Raw genomic sequence first — 19,200 nt, forward strand, 5'->3', positions numbered from 1 at the left:
CAGCCCAATTAACAACAACATTATGTCTGGAATTTTGGAGCAGTTTTAAGACCCCTGTTCCCTGGGACTGGAGATTAAGCACATACTGAACACACTTCTTGTACTATGGATTCAATGTGCTTTGTCCTTTGAGGAGCATTGGTGCTAGGCACATTAGCCTTCAAGCCCTCCCTAATGTCCAGTTAGGAGCTGATCTTTCTGAGGTGCTGGGCACCTGTTGCTGTTTGACTTCAGCTGGTGCCATGAGCGCTCAGCACCAATAAAAATCTGTCCATTGATGGTGAAGGCACTGGAGTTGCTGTTTTCCTGCCCTCCTTTCACAGTGAATGTGAGGATGCAAGGTGCAGAACCTAGTATCCTCATCTCACATGGGAGTCATATAGAGAGTCACCTCTTGACGGTGCTCATTGTGCCAGCCATGCTGAAGCTCATGGGGAGGGAAAGATGCTGGAGTTCTGCTCACTAACAGACATGGTTTGGGGAGGGACTGGCCTCCAGATTGAAAGGATGTGCTTTGGCCAAATTGGAAGAGCCACTTTCAAAACACGACATTTACAGGGCTGGTTTGGGTTGGTAAAACCACACTGGACAGGGATTTATTTTGTAGCTCCAAATGGGGATTTGGATCTTCGTGCTATTTGGTCGTAACCCCTCTATTTCAGGGGTAAGAAGGCTGGATACATGGTCCTGGTACTTGGACTCGTCGCCAGCCTTTGGCAGACAGGATATTTTTTAAAAACCTCTCTGCAGAAGGGGCAATGCCGTTTTTTAGGCACCATTTACAGTCAGGCTGACCCATTATTAATAGTAGTTCTTTTGTTGCCTACACAGAGTTTTGCATTGAGGGCCCTATTCCCCACCTTGTCTGTGGTGGCACAAATCTCATAAATGCCAATAGGAGGTAGGTGGCAGAAGTAAAACTTGGAGCTCAGCATCAGAATATCTCTGCTCCCAGCCCTTGAAGTTCAGACTCCAATTCTATACCTGAATACTGTGTGGTCTCTTCCTAGATTAGCCTATAAATCATTCCATAGTTGGTGCTATTCAGTGGGGCTGCATATGGCACTGAAATCTAAACACAGCTACATAAATAGCACTCTGTTTCTTGAAAGCCATGACGCTTTCAGAAAAACGATACCATAGAGATCTCTCTGAAATCTTTCAGAGATTCCATCCTTGTACGCAGTTCTTCTTCTTTGGGAAAAAAATCCCAATGCATGTCTTGGCTAAACGAATCATTCCAAAATAAATGGTTCACTTAACATGCATATAGCATGGACAGCTAATGATTCCCGGGGTATTGATCCTCCTAAAAGAGGAGCCAGACATTTGAAGGGATCAAATAACAATACCAGTACATCGCACTCTCAAGCTTTCTGCATAGCCAAAGAATGTGCTTATCGTAGCCAGATATATGTTTTATGAGCAGCTTCACGGGCACGGGAAACCTGGTTCTGCTTTACAATATGGAGGAAATTGAATTAATTAATCTTGCAATTTTTAAATGGCCTTTCACATTGTCTTCTAATCTCATCTTTTTCTTTTCCTCCACCCATGCCAACAGCGTGTGTGAGCACAGCAGAGAGAATCTGATGTCCCCATCCAACATGGGGGTTATATTCGGCCCCACCCTTATGCGGGCGCAGGAGGACACCGTCGCTGCCATGATGAATATCAAGTTCCAAAACATTGTGGTTGAGATACTCATCGAGCACTTTGACAAGGTATGGGGCCAGCCCTCAAGAGCTTGCCTCAAAAGCTCACTAGTGCTCTATCAAGTCCTTGTGGATCATTGTGCTGTGTGGTCTGGAGCACTGGCTTGTTTTGCTGGATTCCTCTTATGGTTTTAATTGTACTATTCAGAGATGCACAAAGTGGAAGCAAAAGCTTTAACAATCACATGTTCTTCACAGTTTCCTTTGGTTACTTCATAAAGGCTTGGCTTTCTTAAGGGGCCTCACTCACGGCTTTAACAGAAGAAATTCCCCACTGGGAAACTTGCTATATAGCTGTACAGTATGGGAGTTTTACATTTTCCTCTGAAGCAACTGGTGTTGACCGGGGACAGAAAACCAAACTGTATGGACAATAGGTCTCACCTGACATGGTCCGAAACAGGTAACTGTAGAACTACTCTTAAGTGACTTCCTAAAGGATCAATAAAAACAAGTTGCCTGTTGGATAGGGATTTTTTTAACTAAAAATTGAAGAAAGCCACGTGTGGCAGTACTTCAAAGTGATCTCTTGAGAGAGGAGCTGCCATTTGGAGGGGGAGTCTTTAGTGCAAGTTTCAGCATACATCTGACATTTTTGAGTTCTGTATAGAGTAATACTTTGCCCATAAAGCTCTAGACAGTGGAACTGGCGGAAAGGACCAGCTGCTGATACAGAATTTTGAAAGAGTTCACGCTATTATTATTTAATTATGGAGGTATTGATACAGCTCCATATTTAAAGTTGCACCAAGGTTTTCATTTTCATGGGACCTTTATTTAATATTTGTATTACAGTAGTCACCAGAAGCCTCAATCAGGATTGGAGCCTCATTATTGGAGCCTCATTATTGCCCCAGGGGTCGGTCCTGGGGCCAGTTTTGTTCAATATCTTCACTAATGATCTGGAGGATGGTGTGGATTGCACCCTCAGCAAGTTTGCAGATGACACTAAACTGGGAGGAGAGGTAGATACGCTGGAGGGTAGGGATAGGATACAGAGGGACCTAGACAAATTAGAGGATTGGGCCAAAAGAAATCTGCTGAGGTTCAACAAGGACAAGTGCAGAGTCGTGCACTTTTGACGGAAGACTCCTATGCACTGCTACAGACTAGGGACCGAGTGGCTAGGCAGCAGATCTGCAGAAAAGCACCTAGGGGTTACAGTGGACGAGAAGCTGGATATGAGTCAACAGTGTGCCCTTGTTGCCAAGAAGGCTAACAGCATTTTGGGCTGTATAAGTAGGAGCATTGCCAGCAGATCGAGGGACGTGATCATTCCCCTCTATTCGGCATCGGTGAGGTCTCGTCTGGAGTTCTGTGTCCAGTTTTGGGCCCCACACTACAAGAAGGATGTGGAAAAATTGGAAAGAGTTGAGGGGAGGGCAACAAAAATTATTAGGGGGCTGGAGCACATGACTTATGAGAAGAGGCTGAGGAAACTGGGATTATTTAGTTTGCAGAAGAGAAGAATGAGGGGGGATTTGATAGCTGCTTTCACTACCTGAAAGAGGGTTCCAAAGAGGATGGATCTCGACTGTTCTCAGTGGTAGCAGATGATAGAACAAGGAGTAATGGTCTCAAGTTGCAGTGGGGGAGGTTTAGGTTGGATATTAGGAAAAACTCTTTCACTAGGAAGGTGGTAAAACACTGGAATGCGTTACCTAGGGAGGTGGTGGAATCTCCTTCCTTTGAGGTTTTTAAGGTCAGGCTTGACAAAGCCCTGGCTGGGATGGTTTAGCTGGGGATTGGTCCTGCTTTGAGCAGGGGGTTGGAATCGATGACCTCCTGAGGTCCCTTTCAACCCTGATATTCTATGATTATGCCTGGTGCTATACAAAAACCTGTTTACACACACACACACAAGCTGATGTTGATCATGGCTGTCTCTGTTGTGATGGAATGTAGAGTACTCTGCTACCTAATGTATTGGTGATTTGTCACTAATAATATCTAGTATAAATTTAATCATTTGGTATTTTGGGGGGGTAGTTTGGAAGAGTATAATTGAGTTTTATAATAAAATGTGAAAACGATCAGCTGCAGCATTCAGTAAAAGTTATTAGGGTCAGATTCATTCCTGCACAACTTACTAGGGATGAATTTGGCCCTTTATCTTTACTTAGGGCCCTTGATCACAGAATACTTCATAGAGAAAGTCCAGCATACGAGAAGAAGAAAGCTGTAAAGCATGCTTTAAGGAGAGGTAGTTACCTGCCTTTGAGGAGGATGGAGAAAGAGTTCCTGTGAGACAGATCAGCACAAGTGAAAAGTGACCCCCGCACACACACACACACACTTCTGGGGAGGGGAGAGTAGGTCAAATGTGAAGGAGCACAGTAGTTGAGAAGGTGGGCGTATGGTCAGAGGTAGAGCAGAGATCAGAACAGAAGAGTGAGTCGTAGATGGTGGTGCTGGGGTTTGGATGAGTGGATGGATGAATCCATGGAGATTTGAGTACCTGCAGGATAATTTTAGTTGGATTTAGAAATTGACAAGAAGCCAGTGAAAATAACACACCTTGGTTTCATTACAGTTCATTGAAACCATTCCCTAGCAAGCTCTTTCAACTGAACAGCTAGTTGATTATAAGTTAAATGCTCAGATTCTGCACTACAGTATGGCCTCTCTCTTCTGTGTTATAGAGTTTGCAGCCCAGATAATGGCCTGCAGAGGGGAGCCAGGGAAAATGTATGATTACTCTGCCATCTCCAAGCTCTGGAATGAAATTTTAATTAAGACAGACCTCTGCTTCCTTGCCTTTAATTTCCGCAATGATAAGGTTAAGCTAGTAATGTTTTATTAGACTGAGCTTATAAACGCAGCTTCAGTATCTAAAATATCTTCAACTGACATATAAGCAAATACTTCAAATGAGTTTGAAGTAGAATAGATATATTATTTATATAGTACATTATGAAGACTCTAAGGACAAGGAAATTCACTAAGTCAGTTTGGGTAATTATTGCTTCAACAGCTTAAATTTCCATGCCACAGCTAAATTAAAAATTTGATTCCTCTGGAAATAACTCCTGTTGCTGTATGAACTTTAGTGTCTAATGCTGAGATTGGGTCAATATCATTATATTTCTGAATTATTTAAATTTGATTTTCATTTCAAAATACACAAAGCAAACAGGGCTTGTGTCAGCATCTTGGAAAGCTGTGGATGGCTGCATATTTCAGCAGCACTTACATATCAAGCTAGAAAGCATCTCCTGCATTTGCCTGTCTGTGGTAATGGTGTAAAAGTTGATGCTGGAAGTACTCTTCCTTTAAGAGCCATGATGTGACTTTCCTTAGCACATTGCAGACAGGAAAGAGGTTGGCGTTTCAACAGGTTTTGTGAAACTTGCCTTAGTATTGATTCATTGATCCTTATTCTGCTATTTTAATGACTCCCAAAGTTGTGCTTTTAAATCATGGGCTAATAATGCCAAAGAAACCTCCTTGGCATCAGGGCAAAGGGAACACTCTGGACCTTCGTATTCTAGGATGGAGAAAAAGTATCGCCATCTGCAAAGAACTGAACCACTGGAGTCAGAGTCTGTTAAATGTCGACAGCTGCTTTATGTCACAGGATCTCAAAGCAAAAGATCCAAACCCAAGAGACTGGAGTTTGGAAGAGATTCCTGAATTCTTGCCCTGAATTCAGAGAGGCAGCTGTGTGCATACAGCTGCAAAGCATGGAATATCTCTCGTGCTGAATACAAAGAGAGATGGGAAAAAGCAGGAGCACACGCCCAATCCTAACAAACAGCATTTGTACCAAACTGACTGGAGAGTTTGAGAAATGGTTAATGCCACTGAAAATATTACATCCCTGTACTTGCTTGATCAGTAGAGAGAGATCATGCTCCCTACTGCTCACATGCTGGTATTGTAAGTTAGACCTTGGGGAATCTGATTGCAGAGATGCCTGGGACCTGTCATCACTTTTATACATTCTGCCAGGTCTTCATGACCCAAGAAGATTCAGGAAAAAGAAGCTGGAGAGTGTTACACTGTCTCATCCCACTTGTTTGACCTCACAGAATTTCTCTTGGTTTGAAAGAGGAAGGAAATCAGTTTTCTAACAAAGAAATTGTTTTATACAGGGGAAAAAGTGATTATTACATTTAAAACATGTGTGAATGACTCCCCAAAAATCCCTGAACCAAAAATAGGTGCAGAACGGGCAGTGGCCCAGCATGCTTCCCCACGCAGTGAGAGTCCCCTCTCCAGTGACAAAGTGGTTCAGTCTCCAGGCTTCATTCATTTTCTGTTCTTTCTGCCAATGCTGCTAGCAAAGGTGTCAGTTATGAAATTTTTTACGATTGGGATTCTTGTCCGTGACCAGCAATCCATTCCACACAGGCCACCTAACTGTCAGATCGTCATGATTTTTGGTAGCTATCAACCCAGGCCAAGTTTAGATCAGTGATCTAAAAGGGAACATCTCTGTATCCCATTACAGTTGCCCTGAGCCATCCATTCCCGGCCTATACAATAACTGAGCATTTAGCGCCCAATCTAATCCCCTGTAACATCAGTGGAAAGAATTCAATAGCAGTTGGATTGCGGCCTTCATATGGTATTTTATGTCTTCAAAAGCCTGTTCAAAGGTTAATCAATGCTTCTTCAACTGTGAAGAAAGGACCTGAATAAATGAGAGCAACTAAATTAAAACCACCCAAGTCAGAAGTAAGGGCTGGATGACCAGTATGACAGGGAACCAGATTTATTAATCAACGATTGTTTAAGACAAATTAGTAACTGAGCGGCCATGGGTCTGATGGTTTCTTTTGATGCTAATGTGGGGGTTGTTTGAATGATTTCTGCAGAAGATTAAATTTGCTCTTCTCATCAACTGTCTGCTTTGAGGCCTGGTTAATATGCCCTGCCATCGTGTGGAAAGGCATGTTTTATTAGGGTTTTTTTATAGCATTGTCTAGTTTAGCATTTCAGTTTTTGAAGTGGGTGCATGCAAAGCTGCATAACAGGAAATCTGTCTAGAAAAAAGCCCACACCAAGAGACATAGCAGCCTAGTGAACACAGTTAGTAATGCACAGCTTTCCCCAAAGCTCAGTGGTTGTACTGAACCTTACTCCACCACATTTGTGCTGCTCCGATGCTGCAAACAGACCAAAAAGCTGGTATAAGCAGACAGCTAGGGATTTGTCCAGCACAGGAGAATTCCTAGGTGCTGCAGGACTGTCATAGCCAGCTGATACGCTATCTAGGGTGGCCAGGTGCCTGGTTTTTGACCAAAAAGTCCAGTCGAAAAGGGGACCTGACAGTGTCTGGTCAGATCTACTAACCGGATACCTAAAGTCTGGTTACTGCAGGCAAGGGAGGGGGGGAGGCAGCAGGTCATCACCTGCACCAGCCCCTACTCAGCCGGGGCTGCCTCCTGCCTGTGTCAGGTGGCTGCCGCTCCCGGCCTTGGCTCTGCATGCGAGTCCCTCCTGACCCGGGCTGGGGGATGCCGGGAGGGGAAAAGCAGCGAGCGACAGAGAAGGGGAGTGGATGGGGGCGGGGCCTCGAGGGGAAGGGGCAGGCAGGGGCAGGGCCTCGGGGAAAGGGGCAGGGGCAGGGCTTTGGAGGGAAGAGGAAGGGCACAGGTGGGACCTCTGAGGGGAAGAGACGGGGCACAGGTGCGGCCTCGGGGGGAAGTAAGGGGGCAGGGGAAGTTCCAGCACTCCTGCTGCAGTGTCCGGTTTTTAAATATTACCAAGGTGGCAATCCTAATGCTATCCCCTCTCCTAGCCTTGGTGTAGAGAGGCTGTTGGCAGCATTAGAGCATTGCTGCACTCTAGTGATCCCTGGTTCTCCTACCAGCCCCATGGGGACAGGGGAGAGAGGTATTCAGCCAGCATAGTTTAGAGCAACCCTAAAACAGCTCTAAACTAAGCTGGACGAAGTGTAAACTTAACTCCAGGATTGCTGAGCTGCACATGGCTCCTTTGCAGCTCCCCCAGTCAACTGCACCCAGCACTTATTGGACATAGTTTAGGACTGATCTCTAGGTGTATACTTTATCTCAGTGAGATGCATTTCCCTTATTACCCTGCTCTTGAGTCACATGGCTTTGGGGTGGGAGTCTGTCCTTTGGAAAGGGAGTGCATGAATCATGATCAGCAGATCTTAAAACATAGCAGGAGCTTTGCAAAAAATCCAAAGTCGACTCTTTGGTTTTGAATGATTAACATTGCCTAGCCAATGATAACAGTAATAAGAGGTTGTCCTTCTATAACACCTTCCAGTCCTTTACAAATAGTAATAAATAGATCATGACAATACTCCCGTGAGGGAAGGAAATAACATAATCCCAATTTTACAGGGGGAAACTGAGGCACAGATAAGCCAACTGAATTTCCCAGCATCACAGATGCATGTCAGGGTCAGAGTCAAGAATAAAACCCTAGTCTCTCAGTTCCTAGATCTGTGCTTTTAATCCAAGACCATTCTTCCTTCCTGTTCAGAGCTTTGAATCTTGATGTCAAATATAATCCATTTGAGGATGACTTCTAGTTAAAAATCTGTTTGATTAAGGGGCTATGGGGAAACCCCAGGAGTCTGGCCTGATTGGCCCAATATAGTGAGTGTCAAGTAACAGTGGAGCAGAGGATCAACTGAAATCATATCCTTCTAAATCACTCTTCCCTACAGATCTACTCCAGCCCACCTGAGGACAGTGCTGCCCCCCCAGTGCCTCCTCCCAGGGTAGCTGCCCGAAGGCACAAACCCATCACAATCTCCAAGCGCCCGCTGAGGGAAAGACCTGTCTTCTATGGTGGTTCCCTGGAAGAAAATAAAGGTCAGTTCAGCTGTTCACTGATACCGCTACCACCTCAGTCTCCAGCTTTTACAGTTCTCTGGTTGGCACTGTACGCTGGATCCCAGCTTCCCATTCATTGTGGGAGGGATGGATTTGAAACTGCAGCAACAGCATCACATTTCCAAGGGCATTAACGTGTGGGGTGGGAAGAGGGGTTGTTCGGAGTTTTTGTTTCCCCTTGTAGAAAGTGGAAGGAGAGTAAATATCTGCATTTAGGCTGCTTCTGATCTAACAGCTCCTAAACTACTTTGGAGCAGGGTTTTCTCATAGCTTGATCCTTCAGAGATCTAAATTAAACACCGTGCTCTTCCATTCGAAAGGGCCTCACAGTTCCACAGATAAAAGTGCAGCGTAATGTAAATAAGTTCATAGATTTGAAAAATAAAAGCATCTTCTCTAGCACAGCATATGAGATGCAGCTCTAGCGTCAATTCCAGCAGCGCTGAGCCACGGAGTGCAGTCAAGCTAAGCAGATCAGTGCTTGCTTTAAGCCCTAGGATTGACTTACTTGTACTGAACAGAGCTCGATACTGAGAGAGCTCGTGATGAGCCTGAGCCACTGGCAATGCAGGGTGAAGCAAGTGAGGCACCGCAAGAAAAATAAGAGCAAGGAATTGAGTCATTGCTTAACAAGCCCTGATTAAAGCATTTCCCCTGTTGAATTTATTTTGTTGGTTAGTATTTACTAATACAGAGGCACACTGCTGTCATGTTGAAGGGGCACAGTCAACTTCTACTCATGCTTTTGTCTGCAGATGTTTTACCAGTTGTTGTTACAAGTTACTCCTAAGATCATTACTTGTTACTCCTGTTGCTGAAAGAGATTAGGAAAAAAATAGTTCTCTGTTTTGTTTTCAGTTTGTTTACTTTGTGCTTTTGGACTTGAACTTGCAAGTTTGAGCATTTGGCCCAATTTACCAATTCATTTAAGCACATGCTTAACTTTAAGCACTAGAGTAGTCCCTTAAAGTTGGTGGACCTATTCAGGTACTTAAGATTAAGCTTGTGCTTAAATGTTTGCTGACTGAGGACCAGGGTGTTGACACCTTGCAGGTCAGAGACCGTAGTGCAGTCAGTTTCTCTGTGGTGCACTCTGTTGTTTGTATGGATCTTTCACACAGCAACAGGGAAAATAAAAACATTTGCAAAACTATGAAAACATGGTAGTAAAACCACAAAATCTGTCAGGGGGATTCACAGGCAAGTGTATTCCCAGAAACGACTTTTATTTTTTATGTTTTTAAATTGACTAGGAAATGGAAGTCAACAATGTTCCTCTAAAAATCATAGATTTTAAAAGTACATCAGTAGATTTCCTTTTCTCACCTTAGATTAGTGAAACTGAAGAAACGTTTCACGGTCACTTATTTCTCACCACCAGGGCAAGCGAGTTCCCTTTCGCACTGCACACAGTGTGGGCCACAAAAGCAGACCAGGCAGGTTTGCTAATTTCTAGTTACTATCACAGACCCTCGGAGCCTGTTTTCAAAGGCGCTGCGAGCAGCGAGTGCTGAGTGAGCACTTGTGAAAATCAGGCCCTGTGCATCTCAGGATTTCTCCTGGTACCTGCATTTATTCCCTTTTCCTTCGGTTCCCAGGTGACACCCGTGATCAGACTCCTAACGGCACCATCATCTCGAATAGTACAGAAGCCCCCAAGCCGCTACATCGCAGCAGACTGCCTACACAGAGAGCAGGGGAGGCTGATCCTGGGAGGCCTGGCTCAGAGAGCAAGCATGAACAGTCCTCTGAGGTGGTTGTGGGAAAGCTGGTGTCCAAGCTGCAGGATGGGGGAGCTAAGCTCACCAACAAGGCCGCAAACGGAGTGGTGACTGGCACCACTGCTCTAAAGACCTCTGTTGTCCATGCTAAGAGGCCTACTCTGAAGCCCATGATATACAGCAAGGAGGGTAAGTTTTCTGCTTTGGGAGGTCTCAGCTGACCTTGGGTGGAACTCTCGCCCATCTTGTTGCACTGCAGAAATCACAGCAAACATTGTGACAAGCACCCCAAATGTTTTGCGTTTTGTCAGTCTGGAGTGGGAGGGGGTTTGCAGAGGGAAGTGCTATTTTTGCAACCTGTGTCTCTTTTCATGCAGTTCAACAGTAGGGGACCTGAGATCAAAACCCTCACATGGACCACTGGAGCCGGACCCTCCTCCTTCTGAGGACGTTCTGATCCAGATCCAATCATCATGATTTTTTTTTATTTTTATTACATTTTTATTACAGCCCATTTTTATTACAGACGGGTTTGTAAGCTCAGCCTGTTGCTTACTGATGGAGGAAAGGGCATAGATTGGCCTGTGCTATTTCAGAGCTTTATGTAGCAATGCTGATACGGTAGACTAGTCCTCTGAAGCATTAGTGGCATGGGCACAAGACATGCTGGGAACTCATGCAAGGGTTCGACCTTTAGATTCAGAGATCACATAGTGGCCCAATGGACTCTATAAAATCAGAATTCAAATCTGAATAGAAATGATTCAGAACCATGTAAGATGAGTGCTTTAGATATTGAAAACTTGAGTAATTTGAAAAATACAAAATGCTTTTAGCTGTTTAGGCAGTGCACTTGCATTTTGTATTTCTCTCAGTGCAGACAAAGAAAATCAATGAAGTCACTTTTACTTTTGCTTATAGTCAGTTTCCCTTTTAGGTTCTTGATGCCGCAATGGCTGGATTGCACACACTGGCAGGGCAAGATTTATTTCATCTGTTTCCACTGGAATTTTAAAAAATCAAGGAAGCATTTCTATTTAGCACAAATGTGATAAAAAACTTGTTTTCTTTTGGTAATTTAAAAGACTCAATTTGGGACCAAATTTAACTTGACATTTTCCATTTAAAATAGATAAAGGAAGGTGTGGTACTTTGCCAAAATGTACAGATCACTCCAATGACACAGATGTGGGTTGTTTATAAAAAAGAAAGATGTTTGTTTTATGCATTGACAGCTCTTCCTGTGTTCATCTCTCTGCTTGCTAGATGCTTTCATAACCTAATAGCCTTCACAGTCTCGCACTTAGAAAGGAAACAGTAGACTGCACACTTATGTTGACTCCTGGGTATAATAAAAAGAAAGAGAATAACAAGGTTTGGCTTGGTAGCATAACCATAAAGTTAATTTGAATAATACTACTGATCTCATATAAATCTGACCTATAAGTATTGGATAGAAATCTGCTTTTGGTATAATAGGATGGTTTTTACATATGGAAGTGGCTGAACATTAACTGCTATTTTGCATTTGAAGTTATTATGTTATTATAATGTAACACATTGCATCTCTATAGTGTGTCCAAAGTACACACATTGACAAAATAGGCTAATGCGATTTTGGGATGTATAAACAGTGAATCTCGAGTAGGAGTAGGGAGTTTATATAACATCTGTATTTGGCACTGATGCAGCCACTGGAATACTGTGTCCAGTTTTGGTGTCCATAATTCAAGAAGGGTACTGAAAAATTGGAGAGGATTCAAAGAAATTCACGAGAATGATTAAAGGATTGGAAAATATGCCTTATGGTGAGAGACTCAAGGACTTCAATCTACTTATCAAAGAGAAGGTTGGGGGGTAAAGTGATCACAATCTATAAGTACCTACATGGCGAACAGAAATTGGGTAAAAGACGGCTCCTCAGTCTACCATACAAAGGTATAACAAGATTGAGTGGCTGGAAGTTGAAGCTAGACAAATTCAGATTAGAAATAAGTCATCAATTTTTAACATTGTAATATATTTTTAACTGTAATATCTTACCAAGGTTTGTGGTGCATTCTCCATCACTGGAAACTTTTAGAAAACAATCCAATTTTGATTTAAAAGAGATATAGATATAAATAGATATAGTCAAGTTTAACAGGAATTAATCTATGGCCTGTGTTATGCAGGAGGTCAGACTAGATGATCACAATGTTTCTTCTGGTTTCATAATCTATGAATCAGTCAAAATGCTTCCTAAAGAAGTTGGGTAGTGGCTTGGAAGGTGAAATGGGAAGAGAAAGAATGATTTAGTGTCACAGAGGAAGGAGGGAGAAAGGATTTGGAGAGATTGAGTGGCACAAATGAAAGAGCATTTTACCCCACAACCTTCTGCCAGTGGTGGCAAGACAAGGTAAAGGATGCAGGAGGTCAAAGTAGATGGAGTGCAGTGACTGAGCAGGGCCTAGGTTGATAACAGGTCAAAGAGTTTGGGTGCAGCAGGGCCATGGAGAGTTTTGAAAAGTATGATTGTAGTGTTCAGCTGGATTCTGAGATGGATAGGAAGCCAGGCCAAGGAACTCAGGGTGGGAGGAATAGGAAGCTGGTGAAGGGAGTGGATAGGAATCCAGGGAAGGGGAAGGAAGATGCATGGAGCAGAGTAAATATAGTCCAGCTTCCTGGAATAAAGGCCTAGTGTGAAGTTTGGTGAAGCAGAGGCTCGGGAAGGTCCTAAGAGGGAACTTCAGTAATCTCAGCTATGACTGAGCATTAGAATTTAATCAGTCTCTCCCTGATTCCGTAGAGAAGCACTGAACATGGTTTCCATTGGAAAACCTTGTGGTTAGTTTTTTTTATCTCAAATAATGCAATAATAGCCTCAGAGACATTGAACAGGGTCAGTTTGCCGTGAAACAGTAATGTCTGCCTCTGGTTGTGCAGTTAGATTCCCATAGTGCCCCTCTCTCCAACCAGCCTGAAACTTCTGCCTCTTCACAATCTTTGGCTCTCACTCCAAAGCATTGCTGACAGTGTTTGTCATCTTCAACCTTTCAGGTGAGTACGACACCTTCACTAAAGTTCGATCCCCTGGAGATAAGCCAGTGATAACACGGCCCCCAGTGAGACCTCCAGACCCTCCGTGCAGAGCTCCCCCACCCCAGAAGCTGGAGCAGAAGCCTGAGCCAATAGCAGGAGGAGTGGAGGAAATGCCTTCATCTGTGTAAGTAGGAAATCCCCATCAGGGCTGTGTGCCCGGACTTAAAAGCCCAACAGGAGGCAATTCCTAGCAGTCAAGGGATTTGGAAAATGTGCAGAAGGAAAAGGCAAGGTGATAAAAGCCATACAATGGCACTAATCAAATGAAACCATGAGCCTTTTGTAGTTTAGTCATGGGGACTCCATTTCCTCCCCAGGGCCCTCTGTTGTGTCCAGTAACAATGGTATGAGAAACGTCTAATCACTTCTGGGTGAACAAGCCACACAAAAGAACAAACTTTCCAAGAAAGAGTTGATGCTGCTTGGATTTGTTCTCAGCAAAATGAGGGGGAAGCTGACCACTAATTAAACTGAGCTCTGTGCTCCAATTTCACTTACATTATAGCTGACAATAATCCCATTGGACTCAATGGGAGTGTTCTTACGTAAAGAATGACTAAAGATCTCAAGATTTCACCATTGACTTCAGTGGGAGTTTGGCTTGAAGAAGGGCTTCTAAGTGTTACCAGCAAAGAATTCACTGTGTGCTACTCGTGTGGTAATACCATAACCGAGCTTACATTTTTCATTGCTCTGTCACCCTGTCAGGGTCTGACACTGGCTACCTGATACTTTATCGTGGACCCCTATGCTGGCATTTCTTCCCACTCTCCTATAGATCACAAGGTCGTAGGGTTAAGATTTCTACCTGCTTCCTCCCCCAAGCCCTCACATACCCCATTGCAGATGACTTGCTGTTATGAAACATCCTTTGTGACCACATTCATCCATTTAAGTACACAAAAGCCAATGAAGTGTCATGCCCTCAATGGAACAAGAGGTGCAATACCCAGTGTCATGGCACAGCATGGGGAAAGCAGTGTCCTTTGTTCAGAGAGGAGCAGAGTCTGAGGTCCCCGTGCATTGTGCTCCCGACATACAGTGTCTCTGGAATAGCCCTGCTTGATTTGGTGAATAACTTTCAGTTAAGCAGTGTTATGTAGTTGATCCAAATCCTGCAATTTGCACTTCTTACTCAGGTCAAATTCCTATTGGTTTCAGTGGGCCTTATGCCTGAGGAAGGATGGGCAAAGGTTGGCCTGTTACTGTTAATCGTTTGCTGTGATTCCTTTCTGTTACAATTACAATTGGAAGTCAGGTCTGTGGTAAGCCCGATGGAGATCATAGGTCATAAAATTAAGGATACAGGGATTAAAGATCCTCAAGCAGAGAGGTTTAGGCCGTTGGGCTGCAGGCAGTAAGACATCATCTCTGGCAGCAAGCGGTCAGTACTGTGTCAGGCAAGAGCAAAACCAGAGGTGTGAAAGCAGAAGTAGCATCTCTGATCAGACCAGAGAAGGATATTGGTGGGATGCTATTGTTGACCATCCTCAGTGCTTTCCAGTGGCAGCCTATCTCCCTCCCCTCACCAAATAATTGCTCTTTGATACAAATAGTGTCTCATCAAATAACTGCCTTATCATGGGAGAACTCAAAGAACTTTGCTGGTTTTGTTTGCAGAGTGGCCTCCAGAACAAAGTTCTTCGAGACAGCTTCCCGGAGGACAAGCAGGTAAGAGATGCCAGGAACTAAGGTGCTTTCACACAAAAACACACACAAACAAAAAAGCCTGCACCTCAGCACAGAAGTGACCCTCTAATTACAAGTGGGCAGTGTAGGCAGGAGGCCCCCATCTGGTTCTTTCCTGGACTTCAGTATTCCTGGGTAAAGAGATGGTTTCCAACCAGAACACTGCATCAAAACAAAACAAACTTTGGGGCCTTCACAAGCTAGATCTGAATAACAATCTAGAGCTGGATCTGAATTTTGTAGTTTGAGTTCATATCTGCTAGGTAATAAATATTTCTTTCGATCATTGTGTTGATGTGAGTTCAGCTCTATGCCAGTGTGTTGGGTGTTTGGTTGTATTTCACAATACCCAGTATATGAAAAGCTTAGGATCAGCAAAAAGATGAGACTGATTGCTCCCTTGAATCTGTCCCCTTGGAAGTGCAGAGTATAACCTCGTTATACCGGATTAGACATTAAACTGACACTACACATAATCGGTTTCCAATTGGAACTCCACTGTTAATGAATATGATGGCTTTGAAGTCCATGTCAGATCTTCCGGGCAGGGTAGGGTGTCAGTGTTTTGAATTAGATACAGTTCACTCTTTCTTGCTGCTGTAAATTTAGTTCTGAGCAGTACCGATACATGCAGGCTTCATCTTCCCATTCTTATAGATCACCAGCACCACTGTTTGTTTTTTTGGCATGTACCTAAAGCACAATCATGGCTGTGTGTAGATCTTTTAGAAAGTGACAGATGGGGGGAAGGGGAGGATGTCTCTCTTAGTGATGCTTACAATTTTCTTGCCTAATGTACTGAGCAATATACATTAACCTTGCCTGCCATCCCATTCCTCCTTGTAGATTCATGGCCCTGATTTTAGGCTTGTTTATTAAATTGATTTTGTTTCTCTCCCTTCTCCTCTCCCCTCACTCACAGCTCCTCATCACCGCAAGGCAGACTCCCAAGTGATGAGAGCTGAGGATAAAGGTATGTGTCTGTCACAGAAAGCAACCAACTGCATAATTTTAACCTGGCTTCAGCTGACTGGGTGGAAGGGAGGCCAGTGGAAGTAGCTGGGAATTTGTAAGGAGAGACAGATAGCGGCCTCCTCTCGCCTTCTCCAGCAGAAGACTGGGGAGGAGAGGTCGTCAGAAGTGGCCCATTTTCTCTTTCCTGGTGCAGTGTAGCAGGGCAAGGTAAACCAGTGTTCCGTGGAAATCTATTATTTCATGGCATGGATTCCACTGGCACCTGCTGCAGAAGCTGCTACCTATTCTCTGTGAACCCTGGCTATGGTCACTACTACTTTGTCCTACTGGGCTTTAAGGTAGATAAGTGTGTGTTTGAGTCCTTATTGTGAGGGGCCACCAACAAAGTTCATGGCCAGGTGCGAACAACCCCAGAAATAGGGCGTGCTTGGTTCAAGCCTGTTTCTAAGGGTTAAATGATCAATGTGTATTTGCCACCATTGACTGTCTCACACTGTTCACCTGATTGTTTTCTTCTTTCAGGCTTCTATCCACCTAACCCTGGCTGGCTCCAGGAGATTTTCCGTGCTTCTGAAATGGATTCCCCTGCTCCCCAGACTGTTTCAATCTGTGTGATGTGATCCTGGAGTGCAGCTGTCCTGTTGGACACTGACAGTGGAGCATACCATTGTGAATAGCTCGTGCAGTTAAAAGAGAGGGGAATGAAATAGGAGGAAGACCCAGCCCTTGTCTCTGTTAAATTAAATGTTTGGTTTGGGCCATTTTGCCACAGCTCCCCTTGCTCCTGCCTTGGGCAACATGTAAAGGATGCTTGTCATATCTAAGGAGGGTAATAAACCATGGGACTGACAGAGTGGTGAGAGCCGACCTAATCTACAGAACTGAGCAGCAGGCAGGCCATGGAAGGAATAGCAGAGAGTACTGAAAGCAATCTGCCCTCCAACCCTTTGGAAATTCCACTCTGGAAAGACATTGAGCTTGGATGGATGTGCAGTCAAAATGCAAGCGACCAATACCCAGAGCTTGGGTACCTGGGTATGACGAGCTGACATCCTTTTGCTGTTGGAAAGTTCTTGCTATTGACATGCTGTTTTAAAAAAACTGGTTTGAGTGCTAAGTAAACCATATTGTGTTGTTTCAGTGGTTAAGGCATTACGAGAAAACTCTGTTAACCATATGGGTCCATGTCCTGGTTCCACTGAAGGCCAGTGTTCAGCCCAGCATACATATAGCTGTGCAATGTTCAGTCTCCCTACCTTCCCCCACAGACCTAAGGCAGCACCTTGCCCATTTCTGATCTTCCTTACATGCTGAAAATGTCCCCAAGCCATTCCCAGGAGCCAGTGTTCTGTTAGTCAGGGGCCTTTGTGGAGCTGCTCCCCGATTTCCGATTGCTTGGAAGAAGAGGTTACATGTTATTACAAACACCCTTCTATAAAGTTAGTGGGTCTGAAACCAAAGGAAACCTCCACGCCGTGTATTCCAGCTGTGCCTAGTGCACAAATACTGACTTGCCAAAGGACCACTGCAGAGCATGCAATTTGCTGGTGCTTTCAGAGCTGTCCTTATCGCCTGTCTGTGTGCAGCTAATGTGAAATCCTGCTTTATTAATGAATGTACTTCTGGTTTTTGCGGGAAATGACAGTGGTGTGTGAATGGTGTGCCTGTTCCCTTAGTCTGCAGTCCTGTGCTCACAACTGGCAATCCCAGAGGTGTGCTTGTAGCAGTGGCAGGTGAAGATGGCTTTTAAAAAAGTGATGTAAACATCCATATTACATCGTGCACATCAGCATCTCTGGGCTTTCAGAGTGTGTGAGCAGCCAGTCCAGTTCCTCCATGACACACTCTTGTGATTAGAAAATCACTATCAACACCAAAAAAGTAACATTCTCTTCAGGTGAAGTTGTTAAAAATGCACAAAGATAAGATGGCCCAACTGCAAGTGTGCATAGTGGAAACTGAGAGCTAGTCGTACAGTGCTTTCACCTGTATCAGAATTACACTGATCTTGTGGGGAATCTTCTCCAGAGTCTATGGACCAATTTCATCTGGTATCAGTGGAGCTGCACCTTTTTAATCCAGGTCTGAATTTGGCCCTGACTCTCTCTCCAAGGAGTGGAGGACACAAAACCACCATTCTGCCACTAAGAATTTAGCCACCATTTTGGCCACAACTCTCAAAAGTTTTGTATGTGTGTGATCAGACAACATTTCCAAACGTGCCCTCTAATTTTGGATGCCCAGTTTTGAGACACCGTGGGTCTGGATTTTCAAAAGAGCCGAGCACCCAAAATTCCTGAAGTCAAAGAGAGCAGCAAATGCTCAGCAGCATTAAAACCCAGCCTCTAAGTATCTAAATATTAGTCACTCAAAAGCAGACACACCCAGAATTGGAGGCCCTTTGGAAAATGTACTGTTAATCATTCTCCCCACCGCCGCAGCTGTACTGATAAATCTTCTGTATGCAGAAGGAAATAAAGAAACAGAGCCAGATTCATTTGTCTTGCAGAAGATATCTGTGGGGTGGTTTTGGGGGAGGAATTGCTATTTATCAATGAGAAAAAGAACACAACCCACCAGAAGAGGTTTGTTTTTCAAATTTCTATTTAATTCTAAACAATGATGGGTAGCAGTGAATGAACCGCACTTCTCTCTGTCCTGTGCTCTTTTTCTCCATAAGCACAGCTGTATGCTGGGATGAGTGTGACATGGCTTTAATATGCAAGGTCCTGCAGTATGAGGGTTTGAGGGACATTCCCTCATGTCAGTGACCATGAGTAAAGCAACAGGAAGAAAGCTGGGGATTTGGCACAGCTGTTCTGAATTTTTTAGGTGCCATGTGACATCAACCATCTGATCTATTTTTTTCTTGTACAAAGGTTAAATTAGCTGTGATGTTCAAGTTTCCATGAAGTAAAAACCCAGGACACGTGTCCTTCAAAGTGTCGGTGCTCTCCCTTTCTTTAATTACATGAATTTTATTTAAAAAGCTTTAGCCCTCCGGATGGTATGTGAGCCAGGCCCCATCAGACACCGAATGGCTTTGCACATTCTGATGTGGATCACAGAAAGTGGAAATGGAGCAGACCTAACAAGCCCCATCTGGATCACAGAAAGTGGAAACGGAGCAGACCTAACAAGCCCCATCTGGATCACAGAAAGTGGAAATGGAGCAGACCTAACAAGCCCCATCTAGTCCAC

At 44.1% G+C, this 19,200-nt stretch overlaps 1 protein-coding gene across 6 annotated transcripts in view; it reads left to right on the top strand.

Annotated features, from left to right (window-relative positions):
- OPHN1 (oligophrenin 1) overlaps positions 1 to 18,944 on the top strand; it is a 123,662-nt gene extending 104,718 nt beyond the window's left edge. For all 6 annotated transcript variants that reach the window (XM_084639557.1, XM_084639554.1, XM_084639555.1 and 3 more), the window contains 7 exons: positions 1,565 to 1,724; positions 8,365 to 8,512; positions 10,132 to 10,443; positions 13,294 to 13,459; positions 14,956 to 15,006; positions 15,947 to 15,997; positions 16,522 to 18,944. In XM_084639557.1, coding sequence (XP_084495683.1) covers positions 1,565 to 1,724; positions 8,365 to 8,512; positions 10,132 to 10,443; positions 13,294 to 13,459; positions 14,956 to 15,006; positions 15,947 to 15,989 — 880 coding nt within the window. In that variant the 3' untranslated portion in view covers positions 15,990 to 15,997; positions 16,522 to 18,944. The remainder of the gene's footprint in view (positions 1 to 1,564; positions 1,725 to 8,364; positions 8,513 to 10,131; positions 10,444 to 13,293; positions 13,460 to 14,955; positions 15,007 to 15,946; positions 15,998 to 16,521) is intronic.
- The last annotated feature ends 256 nt before the right edge of the window (positions 18,945 to 19,200 follow it).

This window comes from Lepidochelys olivacea, assembly GCF_965140295.1.
Source record: "Lepidochelys olivacea isolate rLepOli2 genome assembly, chromosome: 9".
In the NCBI taxonomy this organism is placed as follows: Eukaryota; Metazoa; Chordata; order Testudines; family Cheloniidae; genus Lepidochelys; species Lepidochelys olivacea.